This window comes from Lipomyces doorenjongii (assembly GCF_038497915.1).
Source record: "Lipomyces doorenjongii strain NRRL Y-27504 unplaced genomic scaffold V1508scaffold_86, whole genome shotgun sequence".
In the NCBI taxonomy this organism is placed as follows: domain Eukaryota; kingdom Fungi; phylum Ascomycota; class Lipomycetes; order Lipomycetales; family Lipomycetaceae; genus Lipomyces; species Lipomyces doorenjongii.
The window spans coordinates 12,568-31,335 of NW_027118153.1; the positions used below are offsets into that span (position 1 = coordinate 12,568).

Consider the following 18,768-nt stretch of genomic DNA (forward strand, 5'->3'; position numbering starts at 1 on the left):
TCCTTATTTCAAGAAGTCTCGGTTTTTGATATGCAAGCATATTCTTTCTTGTTATGAGCCGATTCCCATAATCGCCTGAACTTCTTTCGAACTATTCAAAGACGGCGGGAATGCCCGTTCTGGAGTCACAAGCAGTTGGTCTTGCAGCCTCGATGTCGACCAACAGCGGCTACTGCCAATACGCAATCGGCGCCTGAACTGGAGGAGGATGACGATGTAGATATTGATCCCGCAGCGGTGGATGAGGATACGTTAGTTGAACTCGCTGAGGATGAGGAAAATGACTTCGATGGCTTCAATTCAGACATAGCAGTTCGCGATGGACCTCTTCCAAGAACAACGAGCGAAGGGAAACGATAAGTTCCTGGAGAAGTTCATGGCTGCGAATGCATCAAACAGGACTTTGGTTCAGGGAGCGAAAACGCTTCAAAACCAACGCACTATGCCCAGAACTTGGGCACCTTGGAAGCATCCTGCAACCATGTATTATAATTAAGAAATGCTTCGCATATAGCAAGAGTCTCGGCGTTGGCCATAATAAATTTTGTTTGCTTAACTCCCAACCCTTGCCCTGTACAGAGTTGTTTTTGCCAACCCATTTTCGTTTTCCAAGTCTTAGGCGGTTTTTGGGGTTCTCCGATTCGTGTTCAGTGTAGATCATTGTGACGCAAATTTGGACGGGGGGGAGGATTAAGGGAGATCACGTGACAATAAACTTTACGTCTTGAAGTTCAAAACAAGAATCGCCTACGTAACGCGCTTGTTGGTTCACCGGTTAACACGCTTATGTCGTTCTTCAGCAACATCCGAATACGACGCCTAAAAGATTTGACATATTGACAATAATATCACAAATGGAATGTCCAATTATTGATAGTATAAGGAGCGTTGATCGTGGAGAACACGTCGGCTCTCGGCTTTACTGTTTCGGTGGCAGGGTAGATGAATTGAAGGGTCCACTCACTGCGCGGACAGGAGGTACGTCATTCGATTCTCGATACAGTTGAACAAGTTGCTGACATGAATTAGCTGTGTATATTTCTCTTATTCTTACAGACGCGTCTGTGAATGTGGACTTCGAGAGGATGCAAGCGACTGTGTTTGGCCGTGACGAGAAGTCCTTGCCGCGCGTGCAACCCGGCGACTATATATTTCTTACTAACGTGAAAGTACATGGTTTCATAATGTATGCAGGCGGCTTGAATTTTGTTAACGATATTAGTTCCAACTTCGGGATCATGGGTCGATTCACTGCGTGTCAACAGCGAAGACAACTTATTTCGGCTGGAACCCGTCAAAGCATACAACGGTAACAAAAAGCGAGAAAGTACTGGTCACCCCGGAGCAATTGTCAATTCTTTCTAAATACTTTGTGAATCACTATCGTGAGCTTTTAACACGACAGAAAGGTCGTGAAGGTGTCACAGTTCGGTCGCAGCCGTCTAATGCCCCATCCAAAGCCTGGACAGAAGCTCCACCTACTAATCAACCACACAAGCAGCCGGCCACCGCCAATGTCACAGTATCAAAATCGAATTCGTATAGCGACGCGTTTTCCAGGCCCCGCACGTTACTACGAGATCTGAAAGCAGGCATGTCCGCATCCGTCGTCGTGCAAGTCATCAGAGCATTAGAAAGCGGCCGCAGATATGTCCTCCAAGTATCCGACTTCACTTCCAACGACAACTTCAAAAATGACGTGGGAGTCGAAGAAATCGGGCTCCCACGCGGCCAATATTTAATGGAGGTCGCGCCCTTTGATGGCAATCGGGAGTATTGTAAGGCGAATATTGAATGCGGGGCAATTATTACGATTGATCACCTGCAATTGAAAATGAGTCCGTATGGAAATTTGGAAGCGAGGGTTAATGGTGATCGAACAAATCCTGCAAAGACATTCATTCGTGTCTTGGAGAATGACGATCCGGAGGCGAAGGCTGTGATTGCGAGGCGCCTTCAGTGCCTGGAACGACTTAGTAGGAATGATTATGAGAATGGTCTTACGCTGCCGCCAGAACCGAAGTTTGGTAAGGATGCTGTCAATGTATCGCGTGCTGACTCAAAAGCGGTCGAATCTAGTCAGCACTCGATTCCAGACAGACGTTCGGAGCCTCGACAATCTCTGCCACCATCTCGACATTCAGACCCACCTGCTCGCACCTTTGATCGAGCTGAATACGAGATGGCGTCACGTAATCGTCCATCCTCGCAGCCGGAAGAGAACGTGCCTATGAAAAGTGAGAAGCGTAAGAATGAAGAAAGTGACGACCATGCTTCCAAATATCGGAAGACTGTATCTCAAGCCTATGAGTCTAGTCAGCCGCCGTCGACTGGAAAGGAAAGCATTGCGCAACCTGTCAAGTCGTCGCCCTCACAGCCGGGAACTGTCAAGGTGTCTTCAAGCTGTAGGTATATTTTCCTGCCGACTTGAGTACTTGCATTATGCTGAATTGATATCGGCAGTATATTGTAGTGATCGAAGTATGGTGACCACTCCAATTAAGAAGATTGTATCCACGGCGAAAGTCGATGACAAGTTCCGTCTTATATGTTCATTCCGCGATTTTCTTCCCAAGTCTTGGGACCAGGCTATTATAGACACGTACTTTTGGAAAGTGATTACTTTTTTCAGAGACATTCTTCTAATTTCTTTAAATGTTAGACCAGCTGGTAAAGTTTTTGGATTTGCGGCAGTCGTGATGGATGAAGCCGGCGACTGCCTTACCGTCGCCATCACCGGATCCGGGGCAGAGCAATTAGTAGGCTGTCAGCCAGATCGGTTCGTATTTCCTCTTCAGTGCGACAAGATTGGCGAGGTTAATTATTTCGTTAGTGAGAATTTGCCTCTGGTACAGGAAAAATTGTGGAAGATTTACTCTTCGCCGTACGAGGGCACTCAACGTGTATGGGTTGATCTTACAATTCGAGCGTATCTGCGGCCGAAAAAGGATGAGAATGAGCAGGAAAAGCTTGGCTGGGCGGTGTATGGCTGTAATATATTGTAGAAAGGGCAGGGTAAAGTGTAGGACATTTTAGAAGTTGTTTGTTGCTCCGCTGATTTGATCTGAAATGTATATTAGTGAATTGTACAACACGTTTATGTACTTTTAATGATTCGAACGCGCCAGTGCGGCGTAATTTATACGCTTACGCTCTTCTAAGAGCTGGTTTAGATGATTAGTTTAGTTGTATCAAGAAGTAACAGTCCCAATTTCATACATTACTTAGCAGTCATAAAAATACAGCAAGAAGCAGCTTGCCATGTCTTCACAAGCGTTACGACATATATTACAGATATACTTGACATATATTACTCACCACTATATGTCCACAAAAGTCCGCAAAGTTGGACACGCTAATCCTCATTTGTTCATCAAACGAAGTTGAAAGTATTACTCATTCTATCAATTCAGCTCCGTATGCGCCACGCCGTATAATTGAGCCGCACGACTTCGACGGCTCGATATTTGCTTTGTAACAGACAAGCGCCACAGTGGCGCAGATGTGCGCTTTCTCCGAGATTTACTTAATACCGACCGCCGTTTTCCGTGTGAATTTATATTCTAAGAAATCGTACTGGCTGATACTCGTATTACTTCTGAACAACATTGATTCCACTAATATTGGACAATAAGTTTAACTTCTGCGAGTGTTCGTTTGGGATATATTTGATTTAAGAGGAATTACAAGATATGGCTGGTGTTGAAATGCAACATCGTGCTATTCAGAGTGCTGTGGTGCCACTACCTGATACTATAAGAGAAAGCGCATCTTCGTCTTCGCTGCCTGGGTTGCAGAATAGGGGAAAGCAGCGAAAGCCTAGAAATACGAAGGAGCAAGACCAGCAGACCGACGGGAGTGTTTCCCAGCAGCGGGGTCATGAATCGGTAACCAGTGACAAGGCGACTGAGCGGGCTGGAAATCGACCGCGACGGAATAATAACGGTACTCGTGTCCAGAACCAGCAGATTGAATCCGAGATTAATAATATACGGACGACAACGACGGTGACTGCGCGACATGAAGATGCACCTGCTTGTGACGATCGCCGAATTGACATTCAAGAGCACGGCAAGCAAGGCACGCGACACCGGGTTCGCAACCAGCATGGCGGCCGCGGTGATGGCGAACAGCAGCGTGATGAGGCTACAGCAGATCAGTCTAGCAGGCATAGAAGACGTGGAGGAAGAAATGGCAATGCGAATAGCCAACGAACCACAAGACAACGGACTATTCCTTCAACTTTTGGAACGCAACTAACACTTCCGGGGCTCGTAAATACAGAGACGGACGACCATTTGGACGATCACAAACATCAGCATGCGAAACAAGGTGTTCCGTTCGCAACTTTGGATTTGACAGATTATTTCTTCGGACTTGATTTGAACGCGAACTCGTTGTCGGCCAGTATCTTACAGGAAATACACACTGGCGCGTACGAGTGCATGATTTGCATCAACTCCATTACTCGGAAATCACGAATCTGGACTTGCGGTACGTGTTACCGTGTTTTCCACGTCAACTGCATTCAAAAGTGGGCAAAGCAGCTCAAGACCACAGGAGCGGAAAACAACCCATCCCAGCCATTCGAGAGTCAGCCGTGGCGGTGCCCCGGATGTCAGACATCACGCGAGGATATACCACAACGGTATCGCTGCTGGTGCGGGAAAGTTGAAAACCCAGATCAGTCACCCTTGTTTCCTCCGCATAGTTGTGGGCAGACTTGTGCCGCAGAGTATTCAAATTGTCCCCATGTGTGCCAGGTGCCTTGTCACCCTGGACCGCATCCCAAATGTCAGGCATTGGGCCCTCCAATTGACTGTTTCTGTGGCAAATCGTCGTCACAAAGACATTGTGTGGACACGAAATATGATGGTTGGAGTTGCGGTGTTGTGTGTGGCGAGATGATGGCATGTGGAGTACATACATGTCCCCGACCTTGCCATACAGGGCTTTGTGGACCCTGCCAGGCTCCTATTCATAGTAGCTGCTACTGTGGTAAAGAGGATAAAGATGTAAAGTGCTTTCAGACATTACCTGCCAAGCGAAGCATATTTATCGACGAGGATGGTGATTCAGCGTGGTGGACTGGAATCTACAAGTGCGGTAATATCTGCGATCGGTGAGTTGTTACATTATCTGTTTGGTGGAGTGACTTGGTTACTAATAGGTTGGAATAGGTACTTTGATTGCGGGGAGCACCAGTGTCAGAAAGACTGCCATCCTCAAGATTTAGAGCGGGCTCATTGCCCCCTGAGCCCTGATGTCATTGTGACGTGCCCGTGTACCAAACATACTGTCGAAGAAATCCTAGGCCATCCTAGACAATCGTGCACAGATCCTATTCCTACATGCAAAGATTTGTGCGGTAAAATGCTGCCATGTGGCCACTCCTGCAAGCAGGGTTGCCATATTGGAACGTGTTGGCCATGTTTGGAAGAAGTCACTGTCCATTGTGTGTGCGGATACAACCAGATTACGTTGCCATGGTACGTCACATGTCGTCTGTAAGCTTATCGGACATACACTGACCATTCATTCAGTGCTGATCTAGTTCTCGGAACACCTCGATGCAATCGGATTTGCCGTATCCAACTGAACTGTCAACGCCACGAGTGTGGGACTCCTTGCTGCCCAGCGGAACGAGCAGGTCAAGAACGAGCATTCAAACAACGCCGTAATAAAGACAACAATAGCCTTCAAAATCTCGAGGACTATATTGAACCACAACATATTTGCCTACAAACTTGCAACCGACTTTTGAAATGTGGGAGTCATAATTGTCAAATGACTTGTCATCGTGGACCGTGTCCGCCGTGTCTTGAGGCCAGTTTTGATGAATTGACTTGCCACTGTGGGAGGACGAAGATTATGCCTCCGATTCCATGCGGTACGACACCGCCAAAATGCGACTATCCCTGCACAAGGCAAACACCTTGTGGCCATCCTATTGTTCGACATAACTGCCATTTAGATGACGAGGAATGTCCGAAATGGTAACTCATTTCCTAGTCCTTTCTTCTGTAACAGTAATGCTAATAATATGTGCAGCCCCTACTTTGTCGAACGAGGATGTATGTGCGGCAAGAATGTCCTGAAAAACCAGCCATGTAGTCGTCAGCAAGTCTCATGTGGTACTATCTGCAACAAGCTACTAGCCTGTGGCTCCCACCGCTGCAAGAAAGTCTGTCACCGTGAGAATCAGTGCGAAAACCCGTGCCGTCAGTCGTGCGACAAAATTAAATCATGCGGACACCCTGACGAGACGCCATGTCATTCTCCGTTCCAATGCGAGGAAGCTACCCCTTGTACCGCTCTGATTAAGATCAGCTGTTCGTGTGGTAATTTGACGACTACTGTTAAATGTAATGCCACGAAAACTAGCAAGAGCCCAAAACGGGAACTGAAGTGGTACGTGATTTGGTTGCCAACAAACTTGGCTTGAGAAACTTCTTTTAACACGTTTCATAGTAATGACCAATGTGCTATCATTGCCCGAAATAATCGACTCGCAGAAGCTTTCCAAATCAACACAGAAGCACGCAAGGACTCATCGCTAATCCACACAGAGCTTTCCCTCCGCCTCTACGGCACGAACAAACAGTGGTGTGAAAGTATTGAGAAGATTATTGATTCGTTTGTCGTCGCGAAGCCGCCGAAGCGGTCCCTGGCATTCTCACCCATGAAGCGTACTCAGCGACAATTTATTCATACTCTTGCCGAGGCATACAATCTTGAAAGCGAATCTCAAGATCCGGAACCTCATAGGAGTGTTCTGCTACATCGAACTTCGAAAACCATGTTACCAGAGCGAAACTTAAATCGATCATACTCTATATACTTGAAAACCAAGGCTCAAGAAGGTGCACTTCCATCCAGCCGTACGCTTCCCACTCAGCTTAGGAAGACTGCGAAGCAGGCTTACAACGCTATCTTACTCGAAGCTGTACAGATTGGACTGACGCGAGTCGATCTAGAGCGAAAGCTCGAGCCCGTCATTGCAGCGTCTTCACAATTACATTTCTCAGTACAATGGATCGCGGACGAAGATGTTCTCCTGCAGCCGAAGTCGTCGTCATTAGGAGTCGAAGAAGTTGAAGCCGAGCTTGCAACACTGAAACCAGTTCTTCGCAAGTTTGTGATATTGCAGGAGCGTCTTGCGGAGGTTGTGGAATTGTGTTGGGTTACGAGGGATAACATTATTGCGTATCGCGAGAAGGGTGTGTCGCAGACGAGTAGCTCGACGCCTACGCCGTCTGCCTCGATGATTAATTTGGTGAACGTGGGTAGATTTGCGTCCTCGAATTCGTTTGCAGCATTGGCTGATGGCTCAGCGCCGCGTAGTACTTCCCCAGCGCAGTCTGTTAAAGCAACGCCGAGAAAGGAACCCGAACCTGAACCAGTCGCAGAGTCGTGGGAAGATTTGCAGGTTGAAGAAGCTGAATCTGAGAACATAGATGAGAGTGGTGATGTTGAACCTGCTACGTCCGTAATAGAAGATCGAGAACCACACACACAAGAAGGCTCGCCCGAACCGGAGACTATTCGAGAATCAATAGTGGCAAGAGATGTCAATTAGTGTTTGTACTCTTTGTATCTTCTTGTAAGTGTTGTGTTGAAATTGGAAAGTTTAAGCAGAAGTTTTGCATTAAGCATTTTTCTTCAAAGTTCATTACTGGACGTCTGGACTACATTTGTATAGATCGGCATTGACTCGGCTATGTATTCTAAAATAACATATAATTATTTGTTGTTAGTAGATGTGCATCAGTGCATTAGGTTTGATGTGTTGCATGAAAATATAAAAAGCTTCAAAAATGAAAAACACAAATCCTCTCGACTTGTGTTATGCCTCAGGAGGGAGTCGAACCCACGACCTTGAGATTATGAGACTCACGCTTTAACCAACTAAGCCACCGAGGCAACGCATACATTTGTTCTTCAAACAAATGGATCTTGTCCCAAAATCGCCAAACTTGGGTTAGGGTTGTTTCATTACAACGTGCCTGGCTCTTACTTAAAAAGGAATCCTGAGTAACCCAGAGGGGTGTAGCTTTAGGGGGCTCTATCTTGCCCTCAAAAAAATGCTTGTTTCTTTCGTTCGCCTTTCCTTTATATTTTTATAGCACTTTTGTTTTCTTTTGTTTCGCTGGACACTGTGCAATAATAAACTTGTTATAATCAAAATAATTAGGGTTGCGTGACATCCATATCAAATTATTTATCGATGTTTGCCGTGGACGCGATTCACCGTGGATGCGATTCATGCTGTGAGCTAAAGGGAAACCAGAATAAAATCATCTGGGCATTAATATCCAAGAGAAGTGATAGCTTTACTCTTTAGGAATGTTCATACTTTTTGCCCCAAGTTTGTCCGCCACGAACAAAAAACAATTTTATAACTAGTCTAACTCAATAAACTTACCCGGTTCCAAAATAGGGTTTGATTGTGGGAAGTTGGCACTTGCTTGGGAGTTGTTGCGAAGAGGAGAGAGTTGTCGGCCATAACATTGCTACAAAGCCCTAAAACACCAGTCACATCAAATCCATCATAGGGCTTGCTATGCCACGCATCTACCGACAACACAGAGTTAGTTGATGCGAAGTTGCGACGGCCCTCTGTCGAGATATTAACCCAGGTGAAGTTCAACAATACGATAACCACCATTCGGTCCAGCAAGTAACAAGTAAGTCGGTTTGCTGTTGAATGATATAAATATTTTATAAGGAAATTTAGAGAAATGTTCTAACGATTGTATAGTGGGTGCCTATAAGTATCTTGAGGAGGTAATTATAATTCTTTGATCTTTGAATGAAATGACCAGGATTGTTATGCAATATCCAGATAATACTGACATGCTTTGTTATAGTTGCAACGCAAGAAGCAGTCCGATGTTCTTCGATTCCTTCTTCGGGTCCGTTGCTGGGAGTACCGTCAGTTGAATGTGATCCACCGTGCTAGCCGTCCGTCGCGTCCCGACAAGGCTCGACGTCTCGGATACAAGGCGAAGCAGGGTTTCGTCATCTACAGGATCCGTGTCAGACGTGGTGGCCGCAAGAAACCCGTTCACAAGGGTGCCACTTATGGTATGCATCCTCTGAATGATATATTGAAAGAAATAGCAAGTTAACAATTGAGTATAGGTAAGCCCACTAACATGGGTGTTAACCAACTCAAGTACCAGCGATCTCTTCGTACTACTGCCGAGGAGCGTATTGGCCGCCGTTGCCCTAACCTTCGCGTCTTGAACTCGTACTGGGTTAACCAAGACTCCAGTTACAAGTACTACGAAGTCATCCTCGTCGACCCCCAGCACAACGCTATTCGCAACAACGCCAAGTACAACTGGATCGTTGCTGCTGTCCACAAGCACCGTGAGTCTCGTGGTCTTACTGCAGCTGGTAAGGCCTCCAGAGGTATCAAGAAGGGTCACGGATATACCAAGACCAAGTCTGGCAGAAGACACACATGGAAGAAGCACAACACTCTCAGCTTGTGGAGATACCGTTAGATGGCCTGACCATTGCATGGGGTTGTATGAGGGAATTGTGTTACATAGTTTCAAAGTGGGTTTTGTCAAAAATTGGTTGGAAAGTTTATAGTATGACGATGTTATGTATACATAGCTGAACGTAATTAAATGGATTAACTCATGATAGTGCCCGCCACTAGAGGTCGCTATAGACCAATATATTACATGCGGATATGTGCGAAGACCGTATATATAAGACAATTAGCGAAGCGAACCGTGAATCACCATAATGTGTACGTTGGATGATACATTAATATCGTTTAAATGCTATAGTACAAGATTGCAAGTTATCTAGTCCTCTTCCATCTCTTCGTCTTCGTCTTCTTCCTTCGCTAGACGCTCGGCTTCCTCTAGCAATTCCTTGGGAACAAACTCGTGCACTCCCTTGGTCTCAGACGTACTGACCCATGATATTTCAAGCTCGAAATCTTTATCCTTCGCATCATCGTGTGTGGCATATATGATCTTGGCTGCGGCCTTGACGGCATCTCTTGCAGAAATGTTAGGAAGATCTAACTTCTCTAGCTCTGACTTGGCTGCCTGCCTGCCCTTCCCGGTAGCAGCACCCAAGTAGCCCTATCATAATTAATACTTGCATTATTGCTAACGCTTCCTCCACGAGAATTGAAATATTACATACCCAATAAGCACCAGATGGTTCAATCGTATAAAGATGCGGACCAGAGTGATCAACACCACCTATGATGGCCGAGATACCAAACGGTCGAACCGAATTGTACAAAGTATATGCCTGAACGTAACCTGCGAGACGATCCGTCAAGGAAGTAACACTGATAGGAACCTTGTATGTACCCCGCCACGTGTACGCCTCAGATCTGCCTTGACTGACCAAATGACGTCCATCAGGAGTTAAACCTGAATATGCCTACAAATGGATGACAGTCAGCATCTATAAATGTACCGGTGCACCATCTAATCCATGGAGAAACATTGAAAACAAACATACAACACCAATATGCTTGTCAATTGTCTGGATCTTCTTATTAGCACCGGGGACTAGTAGTTTTGAAGACACGATCTTCTCGACTGCAAACACAATGCCGTCTTTGCATTTTATTCCGATCGCCGTGCCATCGGCCTCAACTGCTTTACTAGCATATTCAACTTGAAAGTTCCGTCCATCTGCAGATCCAAAAGTTAGTTAACCTTTCTCCACACGATAGGTGCTATTGCAGATGGTGCGTCCTCTGTCGTGATGTAAGCATACCTGGACTGAATACACTGTTCGATAAATCATAGCCAGTACCAATTGAAGTCTATCATTAAAAAGCGAATTAGTTTATTAAATTATCATTGTAATTGTCAAAAGCACTTGATTCGAAGCTTACCATGGTGAAGTACTTGTCAATACAGCAGTTGAGAAGTTGTAGTAGATGTATAGATGTGCGTGGAATCGTCAGCGGCTGTGGGTAAGCCTTACCCGAGGTTGGTTGGGCACGGGCAGGGCAAGAGCCACTCACAGCCACAAATTGTTTTCAAGCCACAACGCGTTGCCTAACCACTACGTCTTTCGTCTAGTGTTTCGATGTTTACAATGTTAGGGACGAGCGTCAACTTGCAATGTACGTCTTCAATTCACAACTGGTCAGTTGAACTTTTACAATATTAACCGACACCAAAATTTGGTGATAAAATAGTGTCGCATGATCTTTCTAGATAAAATGTTCGACATTTGCATTGGTAACCGTATTCATTCCTTCATAGCCATTATAAACGGAACCTACGCAGATGCAACTAGCACAGATACAAAACAGAATGAACTTAAAGGGAATGTTCGGCGAATCATTGCACCGGGCCTCATCCGGGTCCACGAAGGGTACTCCTTAGGCATCCACGAAGGAACACCAGAAAGCCTGCTGCACCCAAGATTCACCATAAAATCTGTTCTCCATTCAACCATAGGATATTCACATATGTCATGGACATGCGCCAAGGATGGGTACATCTCGTAGGAATGCTTTGACGACACGATAAATTTACCGTGCCAATTGAATGTTGGTTTTAGCGTTAAAAAAAAAAAAAAAAAAAAAGGAGCTTACGAACAGGGCGCACAAATTTATAAGGATGGCATAAATGCACAGTAATGGGGCTAATGTCAGGCATAAACACGCCATCTACTTCAGAGTTTCGAGGGAAAACGTCATCGTGAGATAGCATGTACAATAGGCACGAGAGAAAAACTGAAAAACTGGAAGACTGAGAATTCTGCTATCCTCACGATTAGCAACAGCAATGAAGACCGCAATTCTCTCTGTCTATGATAAGACCGGTCTTTTAGATTTGGCGAAGGGTCTCGTCAAGCATAACATCCGCTTGTTGGCGTCTGGAGGTACAGCGAAGCTGGTTCGCGAAGCTGGTTTCCCTGTAGAGTGCGTTAAATTGAAGCTTTGTTCACACAAACATCTGCTACTTTGGGGATTGTACAACTAACAAAATACTTAATAGAGATGTCAGCGCTATCACTCATGCGCCTGAGATGTTGTCTGGTCGTGTCAAGACTCTTCATCCTGCCATTCATGCTGGTAAGTCAACATGAAACGCGAAAATTAGGACAAGGTTTTGACCAGGTTATCAGGTATTCTTGCCCGTGATATCGAGTCTGACGAACATGATCTCGCCGAACAGGGTATCGACAAGGTCGACTACGTTGTCTGCAACCTCTACCCCTTCAAGGAGACCATTGCGAAGGTCAATGTTACCATTGAGGAGGCTGTTGAAGAGATTGACATTGGGGGAGTCACGCTACTCCGAGCTGCAGCCAAGAACCACGTTCGCGTCACGATCTTGTCCGACCCCTCGGATTATCCAGGCTTCTTGGAGCAGCTGGACAAAGGCGAGATCACCGCTGAGGCTCGAAATAGCTATGCTTTGAAAGTCAGTATCTTCAGGTTCCCACTGTCAGTGGAGTTCAGTTACTGATATGGAAATATAGGCGTTTGAACACACCGCTGAGTACGACGCGGCTATTTCTGACTTCTTCCGAAAGAGATATGCTGAGTCGAAGTCGCAGTTGACTCTTCGCTATGGTGCTAATCCCCACCAGAAACCAGCACAGGCATATGTTAGGCAGGGTGAACTTCCTTTCAAGGTCCTTGCAGGATCTCCTGGCTACATTAACTTGCTTGATGCTCTGAACTCGTGGCCGCTTGTTAAGGAACTTTCTATTTCATTGAGCCTCCCAGCTGCTGCCAGCTTCAAGCATGTCTCCCCAGCCGGTGCAGCTGTCGCTGTCCCGTTGTCTGATGTCGAGAAGAAAATCTACTTTGTGGACGACATCGCTGAAGAGGATCTCACTCCTCTTGCAGTTGCATATGCTCGTGCTCGTGGTGCCGACAGAATGAGCAGCTTCGGTGACTGGATTGCTTTGTCGGACACCGTCGACGTGACTACTGCCAAGATCATCTCTCGAGAAGTGTCCGATGGTGTTATTGCTCCTGCCTTCTCTGCCGAAGCGCTCGAGATCCTCAAAAAGAAGAAGGGTGGCAAGTACACCATTCTCCAGATCGATCCTGCCTACAGTCCCGACCCTGTCGAGACCCGACAAGTCTATGGCGTCAGTTTGTCGCAGAAGCGCAATGACGTCTTCATAAATTCTGGCTCGTTCAAGGATATTGTTTCTAAGAATAAGGATCTTCCCGACAGCGCTATCACTGACTTGGTTGTCGCGACTATCGCTCTGAAGTACACTCAGTCTAATTCTGTCGCCTATTCTAAGAACGGCATGCTAATTGGTCTCGGCGCTGGCCAGCAATCACGAATCCACTGCACTCGACTCGCTGGTGATAAGGCCGACAACTGGTGGCTGCGCCAGCACCCGCGCGTCCTGGGATTCAAGTGGGCCAAGGGTGTGAAGAGACCCGATAAGAGTAACGCTATCGACCTGTACGTTAGCAACCAGGTCCCAGATGAGGATCCGGAGAAGTCAGAATACGAATCTAAGTTTGCTGAAGTCCCGACTCCGTTGACTGCTGAGGAGCGGAAGGATTGGCTCTCGAAGCTGGATGGAGTTGCATTGTCCTCGGACGCATTTTTCCCGTTCGCCGACAATGTCTATAGGGCTGCCCGGAGCGGAGTACAGTATATCGCTGCTCCAAGTGGCTCCGTCCAGGACGAAGCTGTCTACGCTGCGGCGGACTCTAAGAATATCGTCTATGTCGAGAACCATGTCCGTTTGTTCCACCACTAAATGCTAAATTTTGTTTTGATTTAGCTATAGTTGATTTTGTGGTTTGTTTACATATTTGTATTGTTACATGTAGGTATTACGGTTAGAACAATTTGATGGCAACTAAACTGGATTGCTTGCAACAGACAATCATACAAACTAGCTAGTTAACATATAGAGCAAGAACATCTATCGATTAAAACAGAGATTTAGTTCAAGAGGTTCATAAACCGTACCATTACCCTCCAAACCTCATTCTAAGTAAAACTATAGAAAATTAAACAGGCGTTACCAACAAGAATTTCGTCAAAAAGATATCTACAGGAATAAAATTACGTTGGATAACGACGACAACATATATGAGACAACGATTCGTGACGACATCCGCGTGATTTCAGCTAATCAGCTGAAACTCGGCGACGAGATTGACGGCTGCTACCCCCGCATTGAGGACAACTGTTATTTCCAGATAGGGAGGGTTGATAAAGGTAACCATGCGATGTCGGCCCCGCAGTTCCAGGAGAACTCACGACTCGTCGATCTTGTACCGGTGCGAACGGTCCAGGCAGCTGCACATGTGTGGTGGCAGAAGGTCCTGCAAAATACTTCTGTGGTCCCACCGTTGTCGAGTAAGCTCGAATTCGAGAGTCTAGTGGCCCCGCTTCTGGTCCATAGTACACAGCGTCTGACCAGCCGGATAAGTCATCGCTGGGAACTCGAGCAGTTCTTCCAACATACCCTTCATGAATATACGCATAGTCTTCACTAATTCCTCGCCTATGCTTTAAAGAAGTATTTTGTCGTCGAGGTCGTATCCTTGGAACACTCAAAGTTTCTGCGAGAGCTCCTCGTGGGACAACTACAAATCGATTTCCATGACAATCATAGAGAACACTCGGACTTAGTTGGTTCTCTCCGCCACATAACACATTGACTGGAGTCGTAGAAGCCGCTGTCCCGCTATCATTTTCATTTGCAATATAATATGCTGTCGATTGTTGCCTACTATCACGGTCGCCATTCTTATCACTAACCTTTCGATCCTTTCTTCTGGCAAACAACCAAAACCTTCCTCCACTAGTTTTCCTCTCCTGCTTTTCCTCCGCTACATTCTCCCCCACCCGTCTAGACCCAGCCTCCACATTCGTCCCTGCTCCCCGGTCTAGACGGCTTCCTCGGAAAAAGCACTTTCTATCGGTTTATCCATGATTGCAGCGTGCCCAATTATCGTAACGCAAGCAGCCCCTAGAAGCCATAAGATCGTTGAGAATGGAGACGCAAGAAGTCCTAATGGGAGGGCTATAACAAGAAGACCGACATATAATTGAGAAGTTGTAAGGTGTACGAATCCTAGTGCATGTCAGCAGATATGTTGGAGAATGCCGACCCAGAACGTCTACAACAATATAGCATACCTATATTTAAGTCTGCTCCTTTCAAGTAGTTAATACCATACAAGCTAGCAGACACGAAGACCTACGATGACTGTTAGTCGAATTATTGCGCCGTCCAACAGAACTATCACGTACCAAGACAAACAGCAGCAACATGTTCTTGAGCAAGCTATACACTGACAGCATAGCAAAAACAATCAAATAGTTAGCCGAGAAATATGCGAGGTTATATGTAACTCGTTTCTGGACGTCATTCATGCTCTTAGGCTTCGACACACGTTTGAAGTCTAGGAACTCATTGACAGGTCGGATAGTTCCCACCCTGCTGCGCAGCATAGTAGAGTCGGTCTACCTCATACATCAGAAACGTTTAAATAACGCAAAGCCATATGCAAACTACCTTAAACCGCTCAACAAATTGTTGGACCTATAAAGATGAGGACTGCGTGTCAGAATGGATACCCACTCATAACCGTTAATTCTTGGTGCTGTTACATACCTCGATATTTTGAAATCTGACGTTCATTTTGTTCGACCCAATGAATAAATTCGTATCTGGATAGACAAAGCAACAGACTCCTGTAGTATTATTGTCTATTTTATAGCAAGGTGTTCGCTATTCCCAATAAATATATGTTCTCGAAGAGAGATGTGAGTGCGGCCGCAGCGGCGCATGCAGCTCCAACAACGACGTAAGGCTAGGTAGGGGTCATGACGAGGCACACCTATAGCACGAGAAGGTTAGGGTTATCCAGTTTACCAGTCAGGAATGCACACTTACTTGTATTAGACGGCCGACCAGACATACACAGTTGGCAAGAAATACCAACAAAAATGTCTGGTGGTGGCTCCCTGCCATGGGTCACAAGTAACAACGGCCAGCTCCGAGAAGCTGGCCTCTCATATGTACGTATAGATATACATAGACATAGACTAATAACAGGAACATAATGGTGGTAGAGAAAATCGTCACGCAAACAAAAACCCATAGGGAATACAAATATAAAATATTCGGAGTTAAAACCTAACACTGTTCCTTGGAACATTTTGGACAAAGGCGTTAGGGAACATTCTCCTGACAAAAAACTTCAATGGAAAATAGGGGTGGGTACGATTTGAAAGCAACTCGTAACTCGTAATCGTATAGTCTAATACGATTATTATACGATTGGTTGTAATAGTCTACGATTAACTATACGAGCAATCACCCTGAGTCACTCGCAAAAAATCGATAGTTAGGCACCTGACTCAAGGCTTAACTGAAAAATCAAGTACAAATGACTAATCACATGTCCGATTCCTTCGAGTATTGATCTGCCAGCAATGTGAGAGTCCTCATAGTCCCCGACTCCAACGTGTTCCTCCTTATTTCTAGTAGATCTCTACCTTGACCGAATAGCCTCTCAACCGCGACCTCAGAGGCCGGGATTGCGAGGTAGTCTCTTGCTGCAGCTGCCATCTGTGGGTAATCTTCTTTGTGCGCTCTCCACCACCGCAAGAGCCATCCTTCCTCAGTAGATGCTACATCTACGGTCTCCTCTTCAAAGTATCTGTCTATATCTGACCGCAAAGCTCTTCGTTGGATCTTGGAGAGCATACGAGACTCTAACGTGGGCTTCCCAACTCTTTCAATCTCTTGGATATTCTCTGGCACCGCAAGAGGATACTCTCTATGCAGCTTTTCTTTCATCGCTTCCATTATATATTTCGCAGCGTCTTCTGGTACCGGCGAGAAAGTGGTATTGGACAAATACACACTCGTCAATTACGACTAAGTCGTATGCCTCCGCATCTGCCCGCAGCTTCATAATACTGTCGAGACAAACGGCACACCGATTTCTCCGCGCCCTCGCCTCTGGAGCCCAGAAACCATTGTCCAGGTAGCACGCCAGCCCGAGTTCGGACGAAAGGTACCGCGCCAGTGATTGCCGGAACGTGATTGATAACACAGTCAGTCTGGGATTCGCTCTGAGGTATTCTCGGACACAATGTGTCTTGCCCGTGCCCATAGGCGCGTCCAAGAAGAACAACCGGTAGTCACCATCGAAGGAGATATCCTCGTGGCCCTGCCAGTTGATCTTTGTCGCGTCGCCGAGATGCACAACCTCGTCACCTTCCGCCACGAAGCCGTACTGATCCGCACACTGAATCACGGCTGTCAGGTACGTACAGTTGAAACAGTATATGACCATTTGGCCAGTCGCTCTTTCGATACACGCGGCACTAGCCGTCCCAATCCCATTGTCTGTCACCCACTTACCGTCACGGCCGGCTCGCTTATCGACGTTTGTCTCGCACAGAGGACAGTACACGACTTGGCCGCCGATTAAGTCGCGGCACAATATTCTGGCTCCAGAGTCTAGAACGATGACCTCGTCATCGTCTATCATGTTGTAACCAGCGTCAGACCGGGTTGGGATCTCCCGTGCTCTAACGACTGGCGTGTTGGCTGGCGGCACATCTGCTTGGTCCTCATCCGGATGGAACACTCGCGCATCTGCACTCATGTCATCAGGCTGGTTCGCGTGATCCCGATAAATCTCCAGCTGTGCACGATGCACAGAACGCATCGGCATGCGGGGATGTGGCCTGACGGACACGACCCTTTCGACGGAAAACTCGCTCCTGTCGTTTACAAGTAACTCTACGAACTGCCGAAAGGTTGAGCAGAGGCCTCCAAACGAAACATTGCGGATCACTCCGTCTGGTCGGCGAGGGAAGAGGACGGCACAGTCTTCGCCCACAATCTTCAACGGTCGCGCCTTTCCCAGCTTGGTGTTCCCAACCATACGGAACTGCTGCGACGCTTTGTAGACAGTGAGGTCAACGACGCCTACCGCTAATGCGCGTCGTACCATCGGATGAGCATCCCCAGTGGCATTGGCTATCCGGTCAAGGAACGTTTTCAGGTAGACCTGGAACTCAAAAACAAACGCAAACCCGCTGCATACTGCGTTGTCAAATAGCACGTGTATATGCACGTAGTGAATACTAAATTTTGACGCGTCACAGGCCTGCAACACAATGTCATTGTCTCTTTCCTCAGCAGTTAACGTAGGGAATGCGGAACCCACAAACTGCCTAATACCTGTCCGTAAGACAGCTGTGAGGTGCTGGCAGTCTTCCTCTGTGAAGGTCTGACCGTCGTCGCCTCATCTTTCAGTTCAGCTTTCAATAGCTCGGCTTTAAACCTAGGGTCCAAGATCAAGGCTATATAATAAGCATCCTGTTCATCAAGAAATGCGTAGTATTTATGATCCTTTTTCAACCCCTGTGCCACTGCAAGTGCAATCTCATCGTTCAAGTCGGCGAATTCTCCTTGTCGAGTGCTCGCACTGTCCAACAAAATCCTGTAACTCATAGTCCACACCAATACTCAAGCTAATTGAGAGCCCTTTTGTAGATACGAGGTTGGTAAACTCGTCAAACTTTCGTAGGACTCTTGCAATCTGTCCAAGTTGCTCCCAATCTGATGCTGTAAAAGGAGGCAAAAGTCGGACGGCATTTAGGTAACATCGGATCTGTTCCTTTGCAGCTAATCCACCTTGAAGCATGCGGTAGGTAGAGTTCCATCTAATGTCCTCATCGTACTCTATGTACTTGTCCTTCAATCCATTAATTGAGCAAAAGTTCTTCCAACCCTCTCGACGTTGTG

General features: G+C 46.5%; 7 protein-coding genes and 1 non-coding gene across 8 annotated transcripts; 4 read left to right on the plus strand and 4 right to left on the minus strand.

The window, feature by feature from the left end:
• Window positions 1–1,085: 1,085 nt before the first annotated feature.
• V1508DRAFT_360669 (uncharacterized protein) lies at window positions 1,086–2,431 on the plus strand (the record flags this gene model as incomplete). The annotated part of the gene is made up of 2 exons (XM_066937153.1): window positions 1,086–1,169; window positions 1,223–2,431. 2 exons carry the CDS (start codon window positions 1,086–1,088, stop codon window positions 2,429–2,431), a joined length of 1,293 nt encoding a protein of 430 aa, XP_066793069.1.
• A 1,118-nt stretch (window positions 2,432–3,549) lies between these two features.
• V1508DRAFT_376577 (uncharacterized protein) lies at window positions 3,550–7,927 on the plus strand. The gene is made up of 5 exons (XM_066937602.1): window positions 3,550–5,122; window positions 5,181–5,489; window positions 5,544–5,996; window positions 6,052–6,411; window positions 6,472–7,927. The coding sequence occupies exons 1-5, from the start codon at window positions 3,693–3,695 to the stop codon at window positions 7,577–7,579; spliced, it is 3,660 nt and encodes a 1,219-aa protein (XP_066793070.1). The 5' UTR covers window positions 3,550–3,692; the 3' UTR covers window positions 7,580–7,927.
• On the minus strand, window positions 7,850–7,923 carry V1508DRAFT_t93. The gene has a single exon. It is a non-coding gene; the product is annotated as a tRNA-Met (tRNA).
• A 636-nt stretch (window positions 7,928–8,563) lies between the features above and the next one.
• V1508DRAFT_458011 (60S ribosomal protein eL15) lies at window positions 8,564–9,819 on the plus strand (the record flags this gene model as incomplete). Its single annotated transcript, XM_066942701.1, has 5 exons — window positions 8,564–8,594; window positions 8,628–8,687; window positions 8,762–8,787; window positions 8,871–9,087; window positions 9,145–9,819. The coding sequence occupies 5 exons, from the start codon at window positions 8,564–8,566 to the stop codon at window positions 9,510–9,512; spliced, it is 702 nt and encodes a 233-aa protein (XP_066793071.1). The 3' UTR covers window positions 9,513–9,819.
• On the minus strand, window positions 9,633–10,997 carry V1508DRAFT_392293 (nucleophile aminohydrolase). Its single transcript, XM_066937951.1, has 5 exons — window positions 10,883–10,997; window positions 10,762–10,810; window positions 10,501–10,676; window positions 10,174–10,419; window positions 9,633–10,109 (listed from the first exon to the last, which is right to left on the minus strand). The coding sequence occupies exons 1-5, from the start codon at window positions 10,883–10,885 to the stop codon at window positions 9,825–9,827; spliced, it is 759 nt and encodes a 252-aa protein (XP_066793072.1). The 5' UTR covers window positions 10,886–10,997; the 3' UTR covers window positions 9,633–9,824.
• A 647-nt stretch (window positions 10,998–11,644) lies between these two features.
• V1508DRAFT_392296 (cytidine deaminase-like protein) lies at window positions 11,645–13,926 on the plus strand. The gene is made up of 4 exons (XM_066937952.1): window positions 11,645–11,923; window positions 12,000–12,076; window positions 12,130–12,428; window positions 12,487–13,926. The coding sequence occupies exons 1-4, from the start codon at window positions 11,787–11,789 to the stop codon at window positions 13,738–13,740; spliced, it is 1,767 nt and encodes a 588-aa protein (XP_066793073.1). The 5' UTR covers window positions 11,645–11,786; the 3' UTR covers window positions 13,741–13,926.
• Window positions 13,927–14,881: 955 nt separating this feature from the next.
• On the minus strand, window positions 14,882–15,449 carry V1508DRAFT_360672 (prenylated rab acceptor PRA1; the record flags this gene model as incomplete). The annotated part of the gene is made up of 3 exons (XM_066937154.1): window positions 14,882–15,069; window positions 15,135–15,195; window positions 15,249–15,449. The coding sequence occupies 3 exons, from the start codon at window positions 15,447–15,449 to the stop codon at window positions 14,882–14,884; spliced, it is 450 nt and encodes a 149-aa protein (XP_066793074.1).
• Window positions 15,450–16,834: 1,385 nt separating this feature from the next.
• On the minus strand, window positions 16,835–17,872 carry V1508DRAFT_324158 (uncharacterized protein; the record flags this gene model as incomplete). Its single annotated transcript, XM_066936614.1, has 1 exon — window positions 16,835–17,872. A coding segment is annotated over one exon (1,038 nt), but the record flags the coding sequence as incomplete, so codon positions are not given.
• Between the last annotated feature and the right edge of the window lie 896 nt (window positions 17,873–18,768).